The 26,439-nt window shown below is 44.3% G+C and overlaps 2 protein-coding genes across 3 annotated transcripts; one reads left to right on the top strand and one right to left on the bottom strand.

Annotated features, from left to right (window-relative positions):
- The first annotated feature begins 1,593 nt into the window (after window positions 1-1,593).
- Window positions 1,594-3,721, top strand: LOC102463955 (interleukin-17F-like). Its single transcript, XM_014580582.4, has 2 exons — window positions 1,594-1,830; window positions 2,900-3,721. Exons 1-2 carry the CDS (start codon window positions 1,601-1,603, stop codon window positions 3,135-3,137), a joined length of 468 nt encoding a protein of 155 aa, XP_014436068.2. The 5' UTR covers window positions 1,594-1,600; the 3' UTR covers window positions 3,138-3,721.
- Window positions 3,722-15,337: 11,616 nt separating this feature from the next.
- Window positions 15,338-22,183, bottom strand: LOC102463706 (interleukin-17F). 2 transcript variants are annotated; one of them, XM_006137045.4, is made up of 3 exons: window positions 22,157-22,183; window positions 17,557-17,804; window positions 15,338-15,778 (listed from the first exon to the last, which is right to left on the bottom strand). In XM_006137045.4, exons 1-3 carry the CDS (start codon window positions 22,181-22,183, stop codon window positions 15,541-15,543), a joined length of 513 nt encoding a protein of 170 aa, XP_006137107.2. In that variant the 3' UTR covers window positions 15,338-15,540. The 2 variants fall into 2 exon arrangements, with proteins under 2 accessions (XP_006137107.2, XP_089633033.1); XM_089776907.1 differs by lacking the exon at window positions 22,157-22,183 and adding an exon at window positions 21,088-21,114.
- Between the last annotated feature and the right edge of the window lie 4,256 nt (window positions 22,184-26,439).

The raw sequence follows: 26,439 nt of genomic DNA, 5'->3' as shown, positions 1-26,439 counted from the left end.
CAATACCTTCATTTCCTCTTCCCCTCTTACATGACGCTTCTATGAAGTGGAATTTTTTGTAAAGTTAAATCATAGTCCTGAGCAAGAACTATGAATAAGTTTGGAAAAGGCCAACAATGACAATGGAAACTAGGGCAGCAGAAAAGTCCTTATAAAAAGCCCTGAAGTTCATGCACACAGACAGGTTCAGTTGAAAATATCCTTTACCCACATCAGATCAAGTAAGAGAGACTGCAGTATGATGACTTTTGCAAGGAGTGCTACATTGGTAAGTATTAGCTTTGCTTCTTAAATCTAATTGTAACAAACATTATTTCTAATAGATATGTGTAGATAAACTGATCTTAAATTTATTTTTTAAAATCATTCCAATCTAAATTGGAACTAGCAAATATTAAAACATATGGCTACTGAATATCCTCACTGCAGGGCAGAGTAAAGGTTATTTAGAACCTTAATGGGGCATTTTTGTACCTTAAAATGTTTGCATTTCTTTTCACTGTAATTTTATATTGATGAATTTGGATATAATTTTTCTTTTATCATTTAGTTACTGATATGTGAGGTTAACCTTAACATAGTTTTTGTTTGGGTATTGCCTTTTTTTTTCTTAATTGTTAAAAATGTCATACATGAAAAGTAAACAAGGAAACCACAGAGGATGCTACTATGTGATATCACTAATCAATTGAAGTTATAAAGTATCAATCCTACTTTTTTATATTCTAACTTTTGGGATCACTACTATGCCGTTCTTGGTTATTAGGCAATATTATTTTCCATACACAAAACTCACACTAATTCAATATTAACTTTGAGAACTCGGGCATTCTAAAGTCAGAAAAAGAAATAATAAGGTTGAAAACTCAACCTTACCACGTCTCCAGTGTTTATTTGTTAGCGTAAGGTTCCTTTATATGAAATTATTTATTAGATTGCATTGCTAATCATTCAATAGAACCTGTTTTCTTATACTACTTCTTCTTCTTAAACTCTTGTACTCCGAAATTTACAGTAAAAGAATTTATGGTCTTCAGACTTTGCTTAATATTTTGTCTCAATGAGATCAACAGAACAAACTACATTTAATTTTTGTACCTTCAGCCATTGTAGAGTTATTTCTGCACAAAATTTGGAGTCAGGGGAAGGGTAAATTCTCTGCTTGTGTAAATGGTCAGAAGTCCATAGCTGCTAATTGGGCTGTTCTCATTGGAAACAGCAGAGACCTGGCCTGGAAAGAGGATTCCTAGAATGCAATCTTAACCTACATTCTGCCATACTTTGGCAAAGGTGTGACTCTTCCTATGAAGTTACTTTTATCTATATTAGATGTCTATAAGTGCACCCATCTCATAAAAACCATGAGAATGGTCACGGGTTCTCTTCAGATACAAAAGGTTTCTGCGAATGAATAACTTTATCGCTGAAGCTACCAACCACAAGCAAAGTTGAGCATGTATGAGACCACCTCTGCCCCCAGCCAAGCATTGAATTTCAGGATATAAATTGTTGCTGGAGCTATACAGTACATTCCTGTGTTCCGGGCTCTGCACTAACAGAGAGTGGTGTTTCTCTATTTCAGCTCAGCTCGCTGCTGTTAATGCTGATCCTGGGGCTGTCAGCGAAGAATTCAGCCCTTGGAAAGGCAATAAGACCTGGGTTCAATGGAGAGAGAGGCGCAGAGGAGAAAAAGAGCGATGACTGCCCACCCCAAAAGGACTCCAGATTCCCTCTCAGTGTGAAAGTCGACATAAGCATCAGTAGCACACAGCATGCTACCAAAGTGGCTCATGATATCAGTAACCGGTCTGTGTCTCCCTGGGATTACAGGTACAGTTCATGTTCCCCACCATCTGGAAACGCACCGGGCTCTTCTGCTTAGCAATACAGGGGGAATGCTGCACTCCATGTATCCAGAAACATTAAATTTGACCTGCCAGCCCATATGCCGATGGTCGTATTCCTCATGCAAAAATGACAACCAGATATTTATTAATTATAATTAGATATTGGTAGCATGGTAGCTCATAAGAGCCCCATTCATGGCCAAAGTTCCCTCACTGTGCGGCAGCACGGCCATACAGCTGCTTAATGGGCCCTGCCGGTCAGGGGTTCAGGACTCACGCACAGAGCTACCTGGATGGGGGAAGGGTGCTTCTCCCTTAGCAACAGCAGCAGCTTCCACCTGAGGACAGAGCAGTGAGTCTCTCCTAGTCTGTAGGGACACGTCCCCTCCCTACCGGCTGGGAAAGACTCGCGGCTTTGTCGCTGAGGGAAAAGCGCTCCACCCCCAACCAGGCAGCTCCATACCCAGAGCGCTGAGGCCTTGGCTGAGCCGGGCCCATTAAACAGCTGTTAGGCCGGGCTGCAATACAGCCAAGAGGAAACCTTGCTGTAAGCAAAATGAGGGTCCAACTCAACACCAATGTTAGAAAACAAATTAGCTTCAGGGTTTGTCACAGCTCTTTCTTCAGACCCACTTCTGGCCTGACACATCTGAGTCCACATCCTGCCTCAGAGAGTCCAGCCAAATATCCCCAAGGGCCCAATCCTACACCCTTTAAGTCAATGGGAGTTTGGCCATGGCTGTTAAGGGGCCTCGAGGTTTTGAGAACACTGGGGCCAATGCTGAAGTCTTCAAGAGGTTTTAATTAATCCTTATTTGGGCACAAACTCACATGGAAACAAATGGCCTCGTTAAGTCACTGAACATTGCAGGAGCTCAGACATTGAACCAGAACAAGCAAATTATATGAGGCAGGGGGAACATGTATCTCTGGATAAATTGGGGTGGGGTGATGACCAAGCAGGAATGAGCTAAGCACCTGAGCTGAAAGCCCTGCTGATTCGGGCTGCAGTCATCCCTCCAGTTTGACCAATCTTGAACCTTGCTTCACAGCATTGACAACGATCCGAACCGGTTCCCGCAAGTGATCTCTCAGGCCAAGTGCCGCCATTACAGCTGTGTGGACTCCGCCGGGCAGGAGGACTACAGCATGAACTCCATCCCCATCCAGCACGAGATCCTTGTTCTCCGACGGGAGCAGAGAGCCTGTCAGCCCACCTACCGGCTGGAGAAACAAGTCATCACTGTGGGCTGTACCTGTGCGAGGCCCATCATCCACTATCTGCAGTAAGAGAAGGCAGCTGGTCAGAAGAAGGAGACCTCATGAAGAATCAGCCATGCTAATGGTCTCCATGGACCTTAAATTTAACAAAGGGCCTGATCCAACTTCCACTGAAAAGAGTCTTTCCACTCATTTCACTGGAATTGGGTCAGACCATGATAAAGAGCCAAATTCATAGAGAGCTGACCAAAAAAAAGGGGGGGATGGGACACAATTACTTTTTTAAATTTTTCCCCCAAATCTCAAATTTCAAAATTCAACCAGATCCATGGGAGGGCGGATAAAAGGGTAAAAATTTACATCATTTGATATCAATTTCTCCCCATTTTTTTAATTTCAAGCTTCAAACCATTTTGACCAGCTCCAGCATGAATCAAAGCCTTGGGAAAAAATCAACCTGAATCTGACTCTAAAATCCAGAGTCTTTTTTAAGTGCTAATCCAAGTAAATTATTATAGCTGCAACAAATCACAATTTTTTTAAAACCAATGTAGTTTCCTTGCTTGCTTTTCAAATGAATATTGAACATAAAACCACATTTCAGAGACAATTGTGCTACCTACATAATACCCCAGGAAAAGAGTGGTGAAATGTTATATTTTTGTATCTCTATTTAAATGATCTATTTATAGAATTATTTATACCATTAAGATAACATATCTGCTTCTTATTTGTATTTATTCAATAAAAAGTGGGTGGATAAATCTACTGTATCTTTTTAAGTGAATCATTTTTGGTAGTGAAAGAAGTCAGGCAATCAAAGTAAATATCACAGCATGGTAAATTTAGTGGATTGTACGATAACAATAAGTAAAATATCATCATCATCATCCTGTTTACCACTTTTCATCTGGGGATCCTTAGTAGATCTCGAAGGTTAGACTCGTTATCCTCATTTTACAGATGGGGAAACTGAACAACAGAGTGGTAACATGCCTTATCCAATATCACTCACCTGGCCACTGGCAGAACCCGGAATAACTAATTGTTTATCCAGACTCCGCTAATATTATTACCTCTGTGATGATCTTTGCCAGTGGAGAGCGCTTCCTAGTGGTCAGGGTTTAGGCCCTGTGAACTGCTTGGTAGGTGAGCCTGGTGCCCTCCAGGTTCTGGCCCCGGATCCTGGAAGGGCTATTGAAGATCTGGCAGCCAAAGAACATTAAGACAGCCCTCGCTGTCTGTGGCAAGGAGACATGCAAGGAGTCAGCTTGCCTCTTAGCACCTTCTTGTGACATAAGGAGCGGAGGGAGAGGTAGTTCAGTGGTTTGAGCATTACTCTACTAAATACAGGGTTGTAAGCTCAATCTTGAGAGGGAGAGAGAGAGAGAGGAAGGGGAGCCATTTAGGGATCAGGAGCAAATCTGACGGGGATAGTACTCAGCCCTGCTGTGAGGGCAGGGGAATAGACTCAATGACCTCTCAAGGTCCCTTCCAGCTCTATGAGATAGATATATCTTCATATTATTATAGACGTCCCTATTTCATAAGGACAAGTCCCAATATTTGGGGCCTTGTCTTATATAGGGACTATACCTCATCCCGATTTTCACACTTGCTGTCTGGTCACCATAGTGTGGCCATGTATGGCATAGTAGCTCCTTCTCTCTCTCTCTCTCTCAGGGTGGTGACTATCTCCTCCTGTGGTTTGGCCCTCAGCCAGGCCAGATCCAAATCTCTCCCCTGCTTGGATAGTTCACAGGCAAAACGCAGGGATTTAACACAAACTGGGTCCTTACGCGAGGAGTAGGGAGCACCTCTCTCTCAAAGGGTATCTGAAGGAGGCCCTCCCTTGCTGCAAGAAGGGACCTTCCAACAGTTGTGGATTGGCGAGAGTCTACCTTCCCTCAGAAGGCTTCCTTGGGAGCTGAGAGTTCTCTTCCTTGGCCTGCCCCTGCCCCCAAGTGAGCTGTTCTGTTTCCTTGTACCTCCTTCTCCAGCATGGGCATCTCTTGCAGGTAGGAGCCCAGAGCAGCTCTTTAGCCCCTTCCACACCATCACAACACAATGTTTCACACATCGTTGCCTACGGTAACAATAATGCCAGGTGTAACAAACAAGACAGAAACCCCAGAACTGGTGCGTGAGATCCTGGCTATAGGATTCAAGAGTCAGAGCTTGCAAAGGCTTAAACTGAACTTCCTGCTCTCCACCCCGTCCTACCCTGGGGCAGGAAAGCAGCTGGCCCATGGAGCCTTCAGAATTCTCTGCTGGACATTTGTAGCCAAAATCTGGTATTTGGGGAATCCTTGAGCCAAACAAAGGGGCATTATGGAATCTAGCCCTCTATGCCAGTAGCATTCAAACAGGTGGGTATTCTAAGTGTTACACTGGGAGCACAGAGCCCTGGGCTAAAACTGTGTCTCTGTGTATGTTAGCAATGTGCCATCTAATGACTGATCCAGTGAAAGGATAAGGTCTCTACTACTACTGTCCCTTAAAGGAGTTCTGGGAACATCTACACTACAGAGGCAACATCTGACCAGCCAGAGCACTGGCTCAAGCTATTACAGGCCACTGGCTGGCACGTGCACTAGTCAGAGACACCCTTGGCCACTAACCCTAGCTGCCTGCCTGCAATATGCAGCCTTGCAGGGGAGGAAGTGGAGGAGAGGGGGGATGTGGTAGTCTCACTGAGGAGGGAATGAGGAGGGACACAGAAGGTGGGAGGGTCTCAGAGGGGAGGAGTGTGGAGAAGAGGGGGGTGCAGGGCTGGGGAACCCACAGGGAGGGTATGGAATGGAGGGGAGGCGCAAGAAGAAACTCAGCAGGCAGCAGGGGTGTTGGGGAAGGGGGTGACGCAGGGAAAAAAATTCAAATATTATAGGTCCATTGTCCCTGTGATGGGTCAATATCCAACAGTCCGTGAATTTAAATGGAATTGCCAAACAGCTCAATTTACACATGGAACTGGATTAGCTCTGATGAAAAATAAAGGAAGTTTATTTAACTACAAAGAGAGAGTTTTAAAGCAAGTACAGGTACAAGGCATTAAGGAGAAATAAAGATAAAACACTTTCTAGTAGCTAAAACTTAGCATACTAGATTGGGGTCATGGTACAATTGTTACCTCATGATCCTAGCAACATTGCGAATGAAATATTCATGCCAGGGGCCTTCCCAAAGTCAAAAGGCTGCTTCCTTTTTCTTCTCGGGTGACAATAAAAGACAGCAAGGAATATAAAGATAAAGGAAGAGAGATCCTGGAGTATTTTACCCCTCCTTTTTATAGTCCAATCCCCCTTTGAATTGCATTTTCCTGAGGGTTGCCCCTACACAAAGTTCCACCCTGCTGTCAGAATGGAGACATGAAGTCCTGAGGTCAAAGAGGTTCCAGGTTCTTGTTTGCTAAAATGTAATTTGACCCATTCCTGCCCCCATTTCATTGTCCAAGAAGAGCCACTTGACTGGTGAGTGCCAATCCACTTCGGTGACACCTGACTAGAGGTGTCAACTTGTCCTTTGTCTTTGAGAAACAAATTTGCTTCCCCCCTCCCCGGACGGGTGTGGTAAAGACAGTTCAGTCAGAATTTTAGCTTATGGTCATAACTTTACACATAATGTTGCCACGCACAATGATTTCCATATTGAAATGTGACTTTATTTTCAACATTTTAATTGAAATTCTTAACCAGAAAAATGTATATAGAACATAGTTGATTGTGTTTTAGATTTTTTGCTCCTCCTTTTCTTACCCTTTCTTTCATGTTCTAGTGATCCGGTCCTAGTTAAGGACTTCAGAAACCCATGTTTGATTCCCTGCTCTGCTACAGACTTCCTGGGTGACCTTAAGCATGTCACATCATCTCAGAGCATCATTTTCACCATCTGCAAAATGGGGTTAATAAATTGCCTGGGGGTTGTGAGGATAAAGGCATTAAATATTTCTTTTCAGAGGAGTGGAATATAGGGCAAGCTAACAAAGCATTTCTACAGCAGCTGCGATGAAGCCTACATAGTGGGTTGGAAAGTTAGCACTCTCTGTCTGTGTTTATTTAAAGCACTATTTTGCGGAGAAAAGAGGCAAAAATGTCTCACAATTCAAACCCTAGATGGCTTGAGAAGTCCCAGGTGTTACAGAAAGCTGTCATTCCTGGAATGCTTGTGGTCTGTGATTGTCACCACTGAAATCTCATTTGTGAAAATGGCAGAAAATACAGAACTGCAGAGGATGCAGAGGTCAGGATGGGGTGCGTGGACCTAGCAACTGGTTGGTTATGTAAATACTTGAAAAGAATTTGGGGGGGGGGGAGTTTCCAAAGCACCATAGGAATTTAGGAGCAAAATCGCATCAAAAGTCAATGAGACTTATGCACTGAAACCCCTCAAGTGCTTTAGAAAAAAAATTTTTTTTTGGACAACAAACAGGAACAAATCTTCCCTAGTGGGGAAAATGGAAGTAAAACAGGGACCTCTGGAGCTTAGTATATGAGTCCTTACAACTTGAGCTAACACCTAATGGGATCTCAGCTAAGGCTGTAGACTCATTCTCTCTCTCTGTAAGTGGTCTAAGTGCCACTACATGGGACAGTGAACCACATTCAGAAGGTGTGTAGGTTGCACTGGTTCTGGTTAGAGATAGGACAGATTGGTGGTTAGAGTGCTAGCTAGAAGATGCAGGTTTAATACCATGCAGTGCCACAGACTTCCCATGTGATCTCAGGCAAGTCACTTAATCTTTCTGTGCCTCAATTTTCAATTTGCAAAGCCTTCCCTTGCCTACATTACCCACCACCCATGGTCCCAATGGTCAAATTTCTATGACCATAGTTGGCATTGTCTGAAGCAAAGGCCTGGGAAGAGATGGAGGCTAAACTACCCTCTTTATCCTAGAAATGGTCCTTTCAAGATCGGGGTGGGGAGAAAAGAAAGGTTCCTCTGTCAAGGCCCATTCTGTGAAAAAAGCACATCCATCTCCAGCACCTCCTTTTGGGAATATAAATGATCACCACCGTCTTTTGCAAAACCTTCAATTTCTCCCTGAGGTAAACTTACAGGATGGAATTGTGACTATTTGATTGTTGCCTCAGTTCATGCAACATTGGCTTTCCCTCCAGGTCCGCTCCATGAGTTTCCTGTCGGCTTTGTAAAACGTCGGCGGCAGCCCTGCTAAACTGAAAAAGTGATTTTAAAAAAACAAAAGATTAAAGGCCAACAGAAAGAAAGATCTGAGATTATATTGGCATAGCAAAAAGCAAATAATTGTGATTTTTAGTCCCAGTTAAAAAAGGAAGCTTATCAGATATGAGAATGAGTCAGACAGACAGATAGCTAGATAGATCATGTCATTCCAATTGATAAGAGCTAGGCTGCGGAAATGTGCTACATACTTCAGAGGACAGATATGAAAGAAAAATCAAGGCCAAAATCTGCAGGGGGAACTCAGAGAGATCTCTGATATATGTGTGAGTCTGCCTGAATAAAGAAACTGGTTTAGGGTTTCCAATCCTCCAGGATTAGGAAATCTCCAGGAATTAAAGATTAAGCTTGAATTATAGATGATGTCATGTGATGAAACCTCCAGGAAAGCTATCAGCTGTCATGCTCTACCCATACCATCTCACCCCTGGCTGACTGCAATTTTCAGACAACACACAACAGCCTTCTAAGTCCTGACCATGACCAAAGAGGCCACTCCAAGCAGTTCCCACAACAAGCAGCCAAAGCCCATAACAGGATCGAGCGGAGGTTTGCAAGATCAGATGGGCTGCATGCAAGTTAAAAACAAGGATATTTCTTTGGAACTGGGTGTGACTGAAATGATGCTCGTGACAGGGAGCCAAGGCCCAATTTGTCTGCCATTTTGTTTGTTAGATTCCTGGCAGTGAAAGTCATTCAAATAGATCATTGCAAATTCTGACATTTACTGAGTCTTAAAAGTAGCCATTTATCATGGTTTTAAAAGTAGCCATTCATCTACAAAGGAATTTCACAAGCCAGTTATAGAGTGTAGAATTGACATTCATCTGCAAATTTGACTGTTTCTCTAGGCTTGAACAAAGACACTAACTGGATGTTACATTATAAAGCCAGTCTCCCCTGCCTTTAACAACTGCATTTTTATATCAAAAGCAGCCCTCTTAAGTAGCCCCATTAGCACCAGTCCGACAAATGACCGGTACAGTTTTTCTTTTCCTGTTATAACTAATTTGGTTTCTGTTACTTCTACTCCAGCTCATCATCTAATGAAGTGGGTTTTGCCCATGAAAGCTCATGAGACTATATATATATATATTATTTTTTAATCATTGTTCACAGGCAAATGTCCCTATTGCACATCCAACACCATCGAGGAAAATGGTCTCTAGAATGAATCAGATCATGGTTATGGTTCTGTTCAGGCCCATTCTACACAAAAGTTTGGTTTCATTTAGCGAAAGGTGTGCTTTTGAGCCAGTCTAATAAGACAAATCCAACCCCCTGTGAGCGTGCTCTTAATTACCTGGTGTACAGGCAGTCCCCGGGTTACATGGATCTGACTTACATCGTATCCTTACTTACAAACGGAGTGAGGCAATCCCGCACTAGCTGCTTCCCCCCAGTAGACCAGGGAGACGTGAAGCTAGCGCCTCTCCCCCCCCTTCACAGACCAGGGAGACGCAGAGCGGCTTTTCTCAGCAGACACCTCAGCTTGAGAAGAAAGGACTGAGGGAAGTGAGGTGTGGGAGAATAAAACTGAGCTCTGGAGAAATGTTTGGCTACAGTTTCCCCTACAATATGTACCAGTTCCGACTTACATACAAAATCAACTTAAGAACAAACCTACAGTCCCTATCTTGTACGTAACCCAGGGACTGCCTGTATATCAATTTAGCTAAATTCGATTTCTTTCTGGCTTGTGCTAAATTGGGAGTTTAATCTGAATTAACTGTGTCTAGACAGGTGCCTGCACCAATTTATCTAAAAGGATTTTAAAAAACAGTTTAACTCTGTGTAAAAGCAAAGGCTCGGGCTGTTGATTCCAGCGCAGCTAATTAGCAGGGGTGGCAACCACGAACGGGCTTATCAGGAGGCAGAGAATTTAGGTCACCTTAAGTAACAATAACTGGTGCAGAGCATGCTGCTCGCTTCCCTCTCAGAGGGTTACTGTAAGACAGGGACTCATAACGTGGGGAGCCGCCAGAGAGCCTGGGTATGTTTACGTGCCTTGCCACATGAAGGGCTCGGCAGTCATAAAGAAACTGCTTTGTAGTCACAGATGACCAGGGTTCACTTTATAACTGAATGAGACAAGTTTCCCCTCTAGTTTCATCAAAGTCGTGTGTTTTCTTGGTGTGGCTAGACCCCAATGACCCACAGGAAGGAGAAACACACAGCAAAGTAGACAAGGGCTAAGAGAGTCACCCAAGCCTACCCCCCCTTCCAATTTGGGAGAACACGAGGGGGTTGGGTCATGGTCACAGATCTCATAGAATCATAGAATCATAGGACTGGAAGGGACCTCGAGAGGTCATCGAGTCCAGCCCCCCGCCCTCAAGGCAGGACCAAGCTCCGTCTACACCATCCCTGACAGATGTCTATCTAACCTGTTCTTAGATATCTCCAGAGAGGGAGATTCCACCCCTCCCTTGGCAATTTATTCCAATATTTGACCACCCTGACAGTTAGGAATTTTTTCCTAATGTCCAATCTAAACTTCCCTTGCTGCACTTTAAGCCCATTATTCCTTGTCCTGTCCTCAGAAACCAAGAGGAACACATTTTCTCCTTCCTCCTTGTGACACCCTTTTAGATATTTGAAAACCGCTATCATGTCCCCCCTTAATCTTCTTTTTTCCAAACTAAACAAGCCCAGTTCATGAAGCCTGGCTTCATAGGTCATGTTCTCTAAACCTTTAATCATTCTTGTCGCTCTTCTCTGTACCCTTTGTAGTACAAAGGGTAGTACACTAGAAAAAAAGACAGAGTTTGTCTGAACAATCAAGTTTCACCAGTCTGAATTTAAATTCGTTTTAATCTTGTGTGGATACTCTTTTGGTTTGAGTCTCTGACTCTGTCCCTCTCTCTCTCTCTCTCTCTCTCTCTCTGGCTTAATTTAAATCACTTGAGAAGAATTTTGGCTTATTTTGGTTTAACTAGTCCTCAACCAAAAGACGAGAATTCACACAGGGATTTACACCAGTTTAAAAACCGATTTCATTTAAAATCGGTGCAATTTACCCCGTGTGAACAAAGAAACAGAGGGCTAGGTACACCGCTAATGTAAACCAAAGTGACACCTGCACTAATGTACACCAGGGAAGATTCTAGCTCCCACTATGTCTAGAAAAAGAATAACATTTTTTTTAACAGCAGCCCTCAACAACCGAATAAAATAATAATGACAAATTGCCAGATTATTTCCAGACTCCAAACTGGAGTGAAAATGCTTCATCACTAAAGGAAGATGAGTCAGGGAAGAGCAAGAGATGAGAACTGGCGTTTTGAAGGCTCTACTGCAAACAGGAATGAACTGAGGGAATCCTGTGACTTGTGTTACACAGGACTAGACAAGATGATCACAATGAAACCGCCTCCCCTCCCCCGCCTGAGAATCTATGAATGAAGGGCTAAATGAAGGGGCTGTAGCAATCTAAAGAGAGGTCTGGGAGGCAGGTATATTGCCATGGACATCTGAATGTGCTACCGCCCCACTGAAGAGTCAGGGGGATCGCCACAAGTCCCTGTAGGACACATAGTGATACACATAGGTGAGGACTCTGTAGATGCTCTGGGGCTGGCACTAGCACCCAACCCCCCACTTGCTGCATCCCTCCCCACCCTGCGCCTCTCGCCCGCTGGTGGCCCCACTGATCTATTCCTCCCCCGCTCTCCCAGTGCATCTGGAGCATCGCTAACAGCTGATGGAATATGCAGTGTTCAGGAAACTCTGGAGAATAGGGATGGGATGCATTCAGGGGAGGAGATGGCCTGGAGGCTAGAAGCGGTGGGGAGGGGGCAGGGGATTGGGAGAAGGGGTGGAAAGGGGCAGGGAGGGGCAGAGCAGGGGGAAGAGGCAGGGCAGAGGCAGCTTCTTAGGAGAAGGTGTGGAGTGGGGACAGGGCCTGGAGTGGAGAGGGGGCCAGCACCCCCTGACTAGAGGGGAAGTCAGCACCTATGGTATCCCAAAACTTGCAATCAGATCAATGTGACCCTTAAAACAGTTGGGTCTCATGGCAAGATTAAGCCCCCTCATTATAACTGGCAGCTTCACACCCATGGCCATGTGCTGGAATAAGCATCATCACACAACAGAAATTCTCTAAAAATATAAAGGTTTAGGGAAAACATTGGAGCAGCCATCCCAGGTAAAGCCAATAGTCCATCTAGCCCAGTATCCTGTCTTCAGACAGTGGCGAGTGCCAGATGCTTCCGAGGGAATGAATAAGGCTATTGTAGAGTAATCTGTTGCATCCCTGACTATCATGAATGGATCTATCTTCCAGGAACTTATCTAATTCATATTTTAACCCAGATTTATTTTTGGTCTTCATGTCACCTGGCAGTGAATTCCATAGGCTGACTGGGCAGTGAGTGACGACCTTCCTTTCATTTGGTTTTAACCTGCTGCATATTCATTTTATTAGCTAACTCCTGGCTCTTACGTTATGCGAAGGAGCAAATGACATTGTCCCCATCCCAGTCCGCACCTTATTTATAGCCTCTATCATATCTCCGCCTGGTCATTTCTCTTCCACGCTGAACAGCCCCAGTCTTTTTAATCTCTCCTCCTAGAAGAGCTGTTCCATGCTCCTAAACCAGACTTAATTTGTGCCAGGGATTGTGAGCCAGGGGAACTCTTGGCTTGGCAGGTCATAGCCCTGATGCCCGTGATCTTACTGTATCAGCTATGAACATAAAAAATTTCCCCAATATCTAATTGCTTGAATCCTGGCACCTCTTTCATTGCAAATTACCAATCCCCTTCATCATTTTTGTTGCTTTTTGCTGTACCTTTTCCAGTTCTGGGTTCTTGCTGCTGTTTTTGAGATGGGACAGCCAGAACCACGTGCAGTATTTGAGCTGTGGATTTATATTGTCGCATTATATTTACCATCTTATTATCTATCTCTTTCCCAGATCAGACCTACCGTGAAGGGAACATATTGAGCCAGTATTTTTGGAGAACTACTCACGATGACTCCAAGATCTCCTTCTTGAGTGGCAACAGCTAATTTAGACCCCCTTGTTGTATATGGATAGCTGGAATTATGTTTTCTAACGTGCATTACTTTACATTTATCAACATTGAATTTCATTTATTTTGTTGCCCAGTCACCCAGGTTCATGAGAGCTCTTCAAACTTCTTTGTAGACTGTTTTGGACTGAGCAGACAGAATAGATCACATGATGATTATCTGTTGTATTCATTCCCTTTGGGGCACTGTCGGAAAACAGGAGACTGGGATAGATGGACCTTTAAGCTGATCTAGTAGTGCCGTTCTTATGTTCTTAACTATCTTGAGTAGTTTTGTAGCATCATCTGCAATCTTTGTCACCACACCATTTACTCCTTTTTCCAGATCATTTATGAATATGTTGAATGGGATTGATCCCAGTACAGGTCCCTATGGGACACCATTGTTTACCTCTTTTCATTCTGACCATTTATTCCTACTTTTTGTTTCCTACCTTTTAACCAGTTTAACCATGAAAGGATCTTCCCTCTTAGCCCATGACTTTATACTTTGCAAAGGAGCTTTTGGTGAGGGCCCTTGTCAAAGATTTTCTGAAAATCTAAGTTCACTATAACCACTGGATCATCTTTGTCCACATAGAATCATAGAACACTAGAACTGGAAGGGACCTCGAGAGGTCATCGAGTCTAGTCCCCTGCCCTCACAGCAAGACCAAACACTGTCTAGATCATCATCGATAGAAGTCTGTGCAACATGCTCTTAAATATCTCTAGTGGTGGAGATCCCACAACCTCCATAGGCAATTTATTCCAGTGTTTAACCACCCTGATTTTATCTGGGATAAAGTCCCTACTGCAACACTAATGACTTGTAATTGCTAGATTTCTTTCCCTGACAGGAAAATAGCACTTTTAAAAAGAAAGGAAACAGAAGCCAACAGGAGTCTGTTCTTGTCTTTACTGAATAAATACAAATAAAGAGCTACAATGAGCTTGAACTCTGAGCACTTACAGGACCATAAATACAGTCATATAAATACATCATAATAAATAGAGCTATAAACATTCAATAGTTCTTTGCTATTTCTCCTGGGGTTTTCCATCTCTGTTGTATTTCTTGCTAAACTCCAGCAAAAGCCAGTGACTCCACTTTGCCGCTCATTTACACGGATATATATCAGGAGTGACGCCAGTGAAATCACATGGATTTATAATGGGTTGAAACCAGTGCAAGACAGATTGGAATCAGGCCCACGCTCTCCTAAGCAGAGCCACACTAGAAACAGTTGTGGGTATAGCAAAGTGAATTTGAGGTGAGATTTTTTTTTAAATATTTCTATAAGGAAAAAACCTGAGTATTGGTGCATTTATATTAGCATAACGGTATGTTTGCCAGCATACAAAAACATTTCACCAGCCAATTACAGAGAGAGAGTGCAGAATTGCTATTCGCGTGACTGTTTCTCTAGGCTTGAACAAAGACATTAACTGGATGTCCCATTATAAAACCAATCTCCCCTGCTTCTAACAACTGATTTTCACATCAAAAGCTACAAATAGGACACTTTCAGCCCACTTAATTAGCCTCATTAGCACTGGCCCTCCAATTGACAGGTATTATTCCCCCTCCAAGTGACAGGTACTTTTCCCCCCTCTGTTATGAATACTTGGTTCTGTTATTTCACTCCAGCTCATCATCTGATGAAGTGGTGCCACAGGACTACTCGTTGCTTTTAAAGTTTTAGACTAATTGGGACTTTTTGCCAGCATGGTTTATTTCCCTTGCTAAACCAAGATAAGCTATACCGGCAAATGCATTAGGAGGGTGTCCTGGAAAACTCTTTCTAGGGTAGAGCTAGTCTTACATGTATTGTCAGTTTTCTTAGATACAGACGTACACACACAAAATGGTTTGGGAGTATAGTTGTGCTCTCTCACAAATAAGTTACATCTCCTGTTCTCCTTCCTCTTGTATGCTGCTTGTCTTCTTTCAGGACATGGTCCACTTCTATTTTTATGTCAATACAGTGCCTAGTACAATGGGGCCCGTGATCAGAGTCTGGAGGCCCTACTATAATATAAATATTAATTAATAACAATAATAATAATCCACACTGGAAGCCCACCCCACCCCCAACCGCCCCCAAAAAAAACCCAGATTTTAAATTGAAAAGTCCGGTTGAGTTTCATGAGGATCCAACAGACTTGGGGCTCCAATGAGACCAATCACGAATGTGTACACCCCTCATTGGTTAGCTGTCCATGTTCCTTCCCAGTCCTGACCCACAAGCTCTTCTTAGGACTGATATCGGAGAACAGGCACGGCACAGGTGCAGCCCACCGTGATGAGTTGTTTCTCCAGCCGGTAGGTGTGTTGGCAGCCTCTCTGCTCCCGTCGGAGAACGAGGATCTCCTGCTGGATGGGGACTGAGTTCATGCTGTGGTCCTCCTGCCCCAAGGCGGTCACACAGCTGTAATGACGGCACTTGGCTTCAGCGATCACTTCAGGGAACCGGTTGGGATCCTTGGTGATGCTAGGAATCAAGACACAAAAGACAATGAATCCTGAAATATTCCTTGAAGGACAATGCAGATCGGCAGCGTCAAAGTCCATGAATCACTCAACAAAATGATGTTTTTTCTCACCCAAAAACCTATTTCCAAATGGGGTGACCAGACAGCAAGTGTGAAAAATCGGGATGGGGTGAGGAGCAATAAGCACTTATATAAGACAAAGCCCTGAATATTGGGATGGTCCCTATAAAATAGACACAACTGGCCACCCTATTCCCAAATTAGATTGATGCAGGATGCTTCCGGGGAAGCATACAGATGATGCACTTAACTTCATAACCACACAGTACACAACCTTGCAGTTAATTCACAAGCCAAAGCTAGTGATCAAGTTTTAGCCTGAAGCAAACAAACTTGGTAGGGCTCGTAATTTTATTCTACTTAATAAATAAGATAGATGATCTTCTTAGTTCTATACCTCATTATGCTTACTAGAAATTTTCCCCAAAGGATATTGGCATGACCAGAACAGATCAGACCAATGGTCTCTCTAATCCACAATCCTGTCTACAACAGGCCTAGAAAACTCTGTCACGGTGAGTTTCCTAGGTGCATTATACACTGTGTAAAAGAGGCTACCTTCTATTCATGTTATATGTTTATCCTTTTTATCCCTTTATCTGCCAACTGATCCTCATCAGAAGACCAGGTAAAAACAGCCTCCCTGTGTTAGGTATTTTTAGATTTCCTAGAAATGGCTGAAAAATTCAGTGTGTTTTTATTCTGATGTATCAGATAAATACAGACATGCTCTGTCTGAGGATACCTACTGGAATCTCCTGGCAAATGCACTTAGGAACCAGTTGGAGAGAGACTCTATGGATCGGGCCTTCATATGCAAATATAACCCAAAGTCTGAACAAAGACAAGTCTCAGATGGGCCGTTATATTCAACATCCAAATGACATCAAAAGCTAAGTATCGGGAACTCACAACCCACTCTATTAGCTTAATTTAGCACAGACACTTTGTTTTTCCCCTTCCTTCTCTTTCCTCTTTTCTGCTATATACTTGTACCCTTGGACTTCTTGTTCCATATTTGTCATCTGAAGAAGTAGGTTGTGCCCACAAAAGCTCATGATACTATTTATATTGTTAGGTTAGTCTCTAAGGGTATGTCTAGACTGCATCCCTCTGTCAGCAGAGGGATGCAGATTAGGCAGGTCGACATTGCAAATGAGGCAGGGATTTAAATATCCCGTGACTAATTTGCATAAAATGGCTGCCACGTTTTGCCGACTCAGCACTTTGTCGGCAAAAAGCGGCAGTCTAGAGGGGGATCTGTCGAGAAAGAAAGCCTTTTTCGACAGATCCCTTATGCCTCCTGCAAGGAGGTTTACAGGATTTGTCAAAAAAAGGCTTTCTTTCTCGATAGATTCCCCTCTAGACTGCCGCTTTTTGTCGACAAAGTGCTGAGTTGGCAAAATGTGGTGGCCATTTTTATGCAAATTAAGGAAGGGATATTTAAATACCTGCTTCATTTGCAATGTCAGCCTGCCTAATCTGCATCCCTCTGCCAACAGACGGATGCAGTCTAGATATACCCTAAGGTGCAACAGGATCATTAATTGCTTTTTTAAGTTTTTTTACTTACAGACTAACACAGCTCCCGCTCTGAGGCAGTACCCTTGGCAAATGCCAACACCACCAAAGATCTAGTTTCTGATGGGAATGTACAAACAATTGGGCCATGCAGTGTGGCCAGTGCCTTTCCAGCCAATGGGGATGTGTATATTACCTGTAATCCCAAGGAGAAATAGACCGGTTCCTGACATCATGAGCCACTCTAGTAACATAATTGGGGCTGCTGATGTGTATGTTGACTTTCACACTTGGAGGGAACCTGGAGTTCTTTTGCATTGGGCAACCATCGTTCATTGTCCCATCGGCACCTCCCTCCTTATGGCGTCTGGATCGTACAGCCTTTCCGTGGGCTGAATTCTTAGCCGAGAGCACCAGGATCAGCACTAGCAGCAGGGTCCTGAACTGAAAGAGAGAAACATCTTCCTTGAGTCTGTTCAGGTCAGAGTTTGGCATTCACGAGGGCACGAAACAACACCAGTGATGCCTCACTCGAGAATCTCTTGTGAAGCATGAATGGAAAAGCAAAGCACAAGTGAGGCATGGTGAATAGTAAGAAAGTAAGAAGGACCATACTGGGTCAGATCAAAGGCGTGATCCATCCCCTTTCACCCATTCCCAGCCCTGACAAACAGAGGCTAGGGGACACCATCCCTACCCATCCTGGCTAATAGCCATTGATGGACCTAACCTCCATGAATGTATCTAGCTCTTTTTTGAACCCTGTCAAAATTGTATATGGCTAAAGCAAAGTCTCCATCACAAATAATTTGTAAGAGAAGACACCAATCGCTAGGGTATGTGTTATGAATGGATTGTAACCAACTACCAATTATGGATCTCAGTTGGAAGTCAGAAAATCCAACAAGAAAGAAGGGTAGACCTAGGATGACTTGAAAGTCTATGATTATCGATGACATAGAACAAAATAATTTGAAATGGGAGGATTTAGATCACATGGCATCTGATAAGCAAGCATGGAGAATGTGGGCAGCCCAATGTGCTGAAAAGCACAGGAAAGACTAAGATCTAAGGTAAAGTTCTGGTCTTCACAACATTCTCTAGCAAGGAGTTTCATAGGATGAGTGTTTTAAAGTGAAGGTCAATTGGATCAGATTACTATTCACCCTCAACTCTAGTTTAGCTGGGTATAACACACTGGCCGATGTAGCAGTAGAGGGTTATGCTGCCTCCAATGGAAGACAATCAAAGATGGACAGAGCCCAATGTTTTCAAGGAAATCTTTTTTAGGGTTATCTTTCTGTTTAAAAAAAAAATATTTTCACAAAACAGAGATGCAGAAATCCACAACGCAGAGATGTATAACTCAGAGATGTACAAAGCAGAGATGCACGAAGCAGAGCTGCAAAGATGCCGAAAGCAGCGATGTACAAAGCAGTGATGCAGAGATGCACAAAGCACAGCTGCAAAGATGCAGAAAGCAGAAATGCACAAAGCAGCAGAGATGCAAAAAGCAGAGAAGAAGAGATGCACAAAGGAGTGACGCACAAATGCACAAAGCAGAGATGCACAAAGCAGTGATGCAGAGATGCACAAAGCACAGCTGCAAAGATGCAGAAAGCAGAAATGCACAAAGCAGCAGAGATGCAAAAAGCAGAGAAGCAGAGATGCACAAAGCAGTGATGCACAAATGCACAAAGCAGAGATGTACAACGCAGTGATGCAGAGATACAAAACCAGAGATGCACAAAGCAGTGATGTAGAGATGTGCAAAGCAGAGATGCCTCTTCTAAGACCAATGACAGGCCCTGCTCTTGGGTTAATTATCATCAGTCTAAAGGACACAAAGCTGGATATGGAAAAGAAGCAGCTAGATGCTTAGCACCGCTGGAAAATAGGGCCACTTCAGAGCCTAAATACTGATGATAAAAACATGGAGATATACCTGTCTAATAGAAATGGAAGGGACCTTAAGAGATCATTGAGTGCAATCCCCCTGCCCTCACATCAGTACCAAGTACCATCCCTTACAGGTCTGCCCCAGATCCCTAAACCACCCTCTCAAGCATTGACCTCATAACCCTGGATGCAGCAGGCCAATGCGGAAACCACTAAGCTATCCCTCTCATCCCCCTCTTAGACACTACCATTTGAACTCTTTGGTGACAGAGACTTGCCCAGAACCTGGCAGTAGAAATGGAATCCGGGCTCCCTAGCTCAGTGCAGTCCACTTCCATTGTCACAGCCTTTTTTACACTTCTCCCCGTCCCCTACTCTCTTTTACTGCATCTGGTACAGTCCTTTGCAATGCAAAGTCCAGTGCCTCATCCCCATTCTCTCTGTGCATGCTGAGGAGAAGGGCACGGTGCAATCCAGCAAGGAGGCACTGGGTGCACCATCACCAGGAGCAAAGCTAATCCGACGGTGGAGGGTTAAGGGAAAGGGAGCAAGCTGATGAGAGGTGGGTCAGCCACAGCAAATCTCTGTCCTTAGAAAGCAGAAAAACAGGATCAGAGAGAACCAGCTACACAAAGGTTGGATTTGGATCCGGATCTGGATCAGAATGTTCCCAAAGTCCAGGGGCGTCAGATCTGGAGGGTTTGCTGCAGATCCATAACCCAGGATGTGAAATGGGGCCAGGGTGAGCAGGTTTGGATGAGCTTGAAGGCTGAAGATTGGGACAAACTAATCAGACCTTAGAAGGTGACAGCACACCTGGGCACTGCGGAATGCTGCTCCGTCGCTCTTGGCTGAGGCTTTCCAAAGGGGAGTGCAGCTTTTAAATCCATAGATTCTCTGATGAGCCATGCACCCCCACAAAATCAGGGACAGCCAAATTTAAATGCTCTGCGTTAATACGCTTCAGAGAGGCAGGGGTCTCCTCCACAGCTCTCTGCCACAGCACATCAGCTGCGACTCACAAGTAACATCCCAGCTCTGCCAAGCCCAGGCCTTCATGCTACTCTGCTCCAGCCTCACACTCCTGACCTGCCATAGTGGGCTGCGGGAAATTTCAGCCACACCCATGATCAATGGACATCCGGATAACTTAAATCATGCCGGACCACGGATGTTGCCGGACCAGAGAGTGCCGGACTAGAGAGGTTGAAGCTGTAGTGTGAACCTGAAAGTGACCCATGCCCCATGCTGCAAAGGAAAGTGAAAAAACATCCACTCTCTTCCAGTCTGACCAGAGGAAAATTCCTTCCCTGCTCCAGATATGGGGATCAACTAGACCCTGGGCATTCCAGCAAGATCCACCAGCCAGGGACCTAGGAAATAATTCTCTGTTGTAACGCAGAGTCCCCGTGTAGTGTCCCAGTACTGTCTCTGTCTGTGTACTCATACAGTGCCACCCCCAATCAGGACCAGTAAGTGGCACCGTCAGTACAACCAACTAACAAGAACACACAGGCCTGTCCCCCTCAGAAGGGCTCCTCTCAGACCAGGCTGGGGGTACGTCTCCCACTGCCCGTGCTGTAGCCCCTCTCTGGTGGAGACATGGCAGCGGTAAGTCCCCAGCTCTTCTAACCCAGCCCTTCTCCCCAGCACTCCATCCACTTTGAAAGCTTTAAAGAAAATCCCAAACTCATTCCACTGCAGGAGGGCTGGTGTGAGCAGCTCCCACTGCCGGCAAGAGGAGTCATTCAGAGGTAGCATCAGCATAAACTCTCGGTTTCCGAAGGAGCGAGACTGGCGGCCAGCTGAGTTAGCTAAAAGTACTCACCAGTGTGGGGTGTCTTGCAAAAGCCATTCCAAGCTCTCTTCTTCGGCAGAGTGGGACTGTCAGACGCAGTGAGGGAGCACCCGCCGCTGGCTCTTTCAGCCTGAATCTCTACCCGTTAGCCCAGACACAGCTCCTTTTTATACTGGTGTTCAATCACAACCATCATTTCCACTGCAGCAAGGAGGAGGCTTTCCTGCCCTCACTTGTGGATCTGGGTCAGGAGGAGCTGACATCTGACTTTTTCTGTGCCACATCCTCAAGCTGACACAGGAGGCAGGAGGAAAAGTACATGAAATCAACCATCTACCTCAGAATCGGAATCCCAGCCCAACTGATCAGATCACACAGATAAAGCGAGAGAGAAGAGAGAAAATAGCCCGAAAGAGATGCAGAACAGTGCCCTCCATATTTGCACTTGAGTTGTCAGCATTTTTCTGTCATCATATTAGTCAAGTCTCGCTCCACACGTATGCCACAAATACCTATGTAGATATACAGATATACAGCATACAAAAATCTGCATCAAAGAATATAAAGATCACAAAGTCAAGCACTCCAAAGTCAGATTGCTTGTGTCACTTTAATTGAGTACCTCGGCATGAGGATACAGTCTTTAAACTTGATGATCATTTGTTATTTCCTCTACAGATCCCGACCACATTTTGGACAATGTCTGGGGCAGCAGGCGACCAGAAAAAGAAGGATGTTCTCTTGTGATTAAAGATACGGGGGACTAGTTGATATTCCTGACTTATTACTATGATATGTTGCTTTGCCCATGATCAAGAATTGCTTTGGAAAGCTCTTGGACTCTTATATTTTGGATCAAGGGCTTGAAACTTGGCAGGGGATCAAGGGCTTGAAACTTGTCTTGTGTCAAGAAGGGAGGGGTGCTTTTAAGTGTTCCCAAGAAAATCTTCCCACCTTTAATTAAGTCTGAAAAACTTTGAAACTCCAATTCCCCCCACAGGCTCAGCAGAGACTTGTCAGAGCTGAACAGTTACAATCACTGAGGAGTCTACCCTCCCAAAGCATGTTGGAGCCTCTCTCAGGTCCTTATAGTGCTGACCAGCTGAACATGGTCCAAGGGTGACATGGGCCAAGCTGGACTTGGCCTGTTATGGCTGCCTCCAGGCCAGGGTGGAGCTGGGAAGCAGACCTGAAAGCAGGGAACCTGCTTCTCTTATGCTCTCAGCAACGTCTCTGCTGCCACCCAGGCAGTGTGGAAGAGGAAATCTGGCTCAAATGCAGAGGGGACAAGGTCTGGACAGAGGAGGAGGGGGTGCGTGAAGTAGATTGGGACAAGAAGCTGAGGTGGAAGAAGTCTGGGAGTGGGTGCTAATATGGAGGAGGGAAGGAAGCTGGCAGGTGTGCAGTGAATGAGGCAGGGGACTGAAGGAAGAGAAAGGATGGTCTGCCAGAGAACTAACGTCATTCCCTCCCTCTGCCACAGAGTTCCTGTGTGGTGCTGGGCAAGTCACTTAAACCAAACTCTTCACAGGTGGTTACTAATTGTGTGTGCCTCATGTTCTGGATGCCTGCCTTGAGTCCCCGCAGCCTGATTTGCAGAAGGGCTGAGTACTCGTAGCTGCAAATGAAATCAATGCCAACTGTGTTTTGACCATTTAGAGGGCGAAAAGGCAAGTCCCAATGCAACTCAAACTTGGCATTCAAAGTTGGTGTCTACTTTTGACCTTAATTTCCCATCTCAATTCCTCAGCTAATACCTGGGGTAATACCAGCCCCTTCTCAGAGGGGTATATGAAAATATATTAATTAATGTGTGTGAAGCACACAGATGCTGTTGTGATGATCACCATAGAAAAGCCCCGGAGGCAATTAGTAATTCTGTCTTCTGGGTAGGGTTCACGTTGAACAATGCAAATAAATTGAATATTGAATGATTGCTCGTCTATCCTCCCACCAAATGGGGCAGGAGTCTGTGGGAAAAAATACTACGTGAACACGTAATTAAAATCTCTGTCATAATGCACAGGCACAAGGGAACCAGATTGTTTGCACAAGCAACCTGAATTCTTGCATTTCCTAACTTCTTAATGCTTGATTTGGCAACCTTAAATAATGCTGTTATTGTTATATTTTTTATCTTGGCAGCTGTTATATGTAATTTAACATGGATATTGCAAAAAATCAAGGCTTTGTCTACACCACGAGTTTTTGCAGCAGAAAACATGCTAATGGGGGACTCATTAGCATAAGTTATGATCTCATTAGCATATTTTCTGCTGTTTCTTTTTGCACAACCCCTTGTGCAAAAAGAAACGGCAGAAAATATGCTAATGATATAGCAGCTTATGCTAATGAGTCCCTCATTAGCATATTTTCTGCCGCAAAAACTTGGTGTAGACAAAGCCCAATTGTGTAATGAGCTCTCCCTAGATGGAACCCCATTCCCGCCTGGCCAGCACTCATTACTGGATGAATCCCCCTTCCTTGGGATCATTTTTCCCAAGAGTTGCTCTTGGCATTGCTGTACATACTTTTATTAAAACCAATATTTTTAAAATTACAATTTGGGACATACTGAAAAGCAATGCTTGTTTACATGACATTAAACCCACCCATGACGGGCTGGCAGCATGGAAAATTACCAGAGAACTCTGGATTTGGATCACTGATTTTGAATGAAAGGTGGTTTCCCAGATTTGAAATAAAAGGTCAAGCAAAAAAAAAAAAAAAATCAGTCCCCTAAGGAAGCGAGAAAGTGAGAGACCATCATGCAGTGAAACTACAGCAGTCAGCAGTCCTCCTATCTCAAGGTTTCATCTCAGACCAGCCACCGTCACATCAGCTAGCGGATTTGTTCAGAGTTCTCTCCACTGACTGTATTTTTCCTTGGCTAGTGAATTGGGTGTCGGTGGAAGGATGTTTGCACTGGAGATCAGGGCCTCTGACATATCATGGGCAGTGCAAGCTCTCCTCACAAGTGCCTCATTTCTGGTGCTCAGGAATGTAGTCAACCTGTGGAACTCCTTGCCAGAGGAGGCTGTGAAGGCTAGGACTATAATAGAGTTTAAAGAGAAGCTAGATAATTTCATGGAGGTTAGGTCCATAAAAGGCTATTAGCCAGGGGATAAAATGGTGTCCTTGGCCTCTGTCTGTCAGAGGCTGGAGAAGGATGGCAGGAGACAAATCGCCTGATCATTGTCTTCGGTCCACCCTCTCTGGGGCACCTGGTGTTGGCCACTGTCGGTAGACAGGCTACTGGGCTAGATGGACCTTTGGTCTGACCCAGTACGGCCATTTTTATGTTCCTATGTTCTAACCCCCTCTAAACCTTCGTCTTTCTAGACACATATCTGGCCCTTATCACCCATGCATCCCATTATGGACTTTGGCTCCACAGCACCCCTGTGAAGTATTTGGGACACTGAGGTGTCGTGGAGATTAACACACTTACCCCAGGCCACCCAAGCAAACTGCAACTAAGGAGGGAATTGAGTATGTGTGGCCAATAGTGCACAACCCAGCACTGTCCACTCAGCCATCCTTCCTCGAGCAGCTCATCGGGAAGCAGATCAGTGATCGGCGTGATGGTGCTCTCTAGGCTCTAGCCTGAGGAGAGTCCACCACACTCATGGCCATGGCCATGCACAATGTTTCAGAACGTTGCGCTTTTTCACTATTCCATTCTCTGTCTTTTTTTTATATGTATAACAAGACCAGGCATATTAACCATGTTTAATCAAGAATTACACAGGCATTTTCCTTATAACGAGGACCTGGATGCCAGTTTTTTCTCTCTTCCCCTGCCATGAGAGGGAAAATACAGCCCTGACAGAACATGATCCTAAATTCTTGCTGGCCTTTAGTCACCCTTGCCAAGACATAAGAACATAAGAATGGCCGTACTGGGTCAGACCAAAGGTCCATCCAGCCCAGCATCCTGTCTGCTGACAGTGGCCAGTACCAGATGCCCCGAGGGAGGGAACACACCATGTGATCCCTCTCCTGTTACCCATTTCCAGACAAACAGAGACTAGGGACACCATTCCTACCCAACCTGGCTAATAGCCATTGATGGACATAACCTCCATGAATTTATCAAGCTCAATTTTGAACCCTGTTAAAGTCCTCGTCTTCACCACATCCTCTGGCAAGGAGTTCCACAGGTTGACTATGCACTGAGTGAAGAAAAACTTCCTTTTGTTTGTTTTAACCATGGAGAAACCACTTCTAGGAATGGGGCAATAGTTCTCACTCTATGCCCCCGCTGCCCTTAGCTTCTCTGATTTGATACCCAGGGTCAGCTCAGCTGGTGTAAATGCTCCATGCAACCATGATCATTCACAGCACAAGATCTGCACCCAACTCAGTAAGCACTTTTTAACTTAGGTTAGATGAGTGGTCAGATATTATGGTGGTGTAACCAGGACACTAGTGTAGAAGAATCATAGAACAGGAAGGGACATCGAGAGGGTATCAAGTCCAGTCCTTCACAGCAGGACCAAGCACTGTCTCTAGATCATTCCTGACAGGTGTCTGTCTAACCTGCTCTTAAATATCTCTAGTGATGGAGATTCCACAACTCCTTAAGCAATTTATTCCAGTGTTTAACCACCTTGACAGTTAGGAAGTTTTTCCTAATGTCCAACCTAAACCTCCCTTGCTGCAATTGAAGTCCATTGCATTCCTTAGAGGACAAGGAGAACAATTTTTCTCCCTCCTCCTTGAAACACCCTTTTAGATACTTGAAAACCGCTATCATGTCCCCTCTCAGTCTTCTCTTTTCTAAACTAAACAAGCTCAATTCTTTCAGTCTTCCCTCATAGGTCATGTTTTCTAGACCTTTTATAATTTTTGTTGCTCTTCTCTAGACAGTCTCCAATTTTTCCACATCTTTCTGGAAATGTGGTGCCCAGAACTGGACACAATACTCCATTTGAGGCCTAATCAGTGCAGAGTAGAGCAAAAGAATGACTTCTCGTGTCTTGCTCACAACACTCCTGTTAATGCATCCCAGAATCATGTTGGCTTTTTTTGCAAGTGATTTGCAATCTAATTCTTTTAGCATGTGTGTACCACTTCACACATTCAGAGCACTTTCTTGTTATTAATGTATGGTAGCAATCAAGGGATCCCAGACCATTTTGCTAGACACTATCCAAACACATAACAAAATATGATCCTTGCCCCCAAACAGTTTACAATTTAAGTATAAGATGAGAAACCAGAGGTAGATGCAACAAATAATTGGAGGAGCATCAAGCATTGAGATCATTACAATTATTGTGATAAGCAGGGATCACTCAGAGATCAACACTGTACAGATTATTTTAGAACCCTGACAACATCTCTGTGAGACCGATGGGTAAGCATATTGCAGTACTA

The sequence above is a fragment of the Pelodiscus sinensis genome, chromosome 3 (genome assembly GCF_052426305.1).
Source record: "Pelodiscus sinensis isolate ZL-2025 chromosome 3, ASM5242630v1, whole genome shotgun sequence".
Classification (NCBI taxonomy): domain Eukaryota; kingdom Metazoa; phylum Chordata; order Testudines; family Trionychidae; genus Pelodiscus; species Pelodiscus sinensis.
Note: the sequence above shows the minus strand (reverse complement) of the source record. Positions and strands in the feature narration are given on the sequence as shown.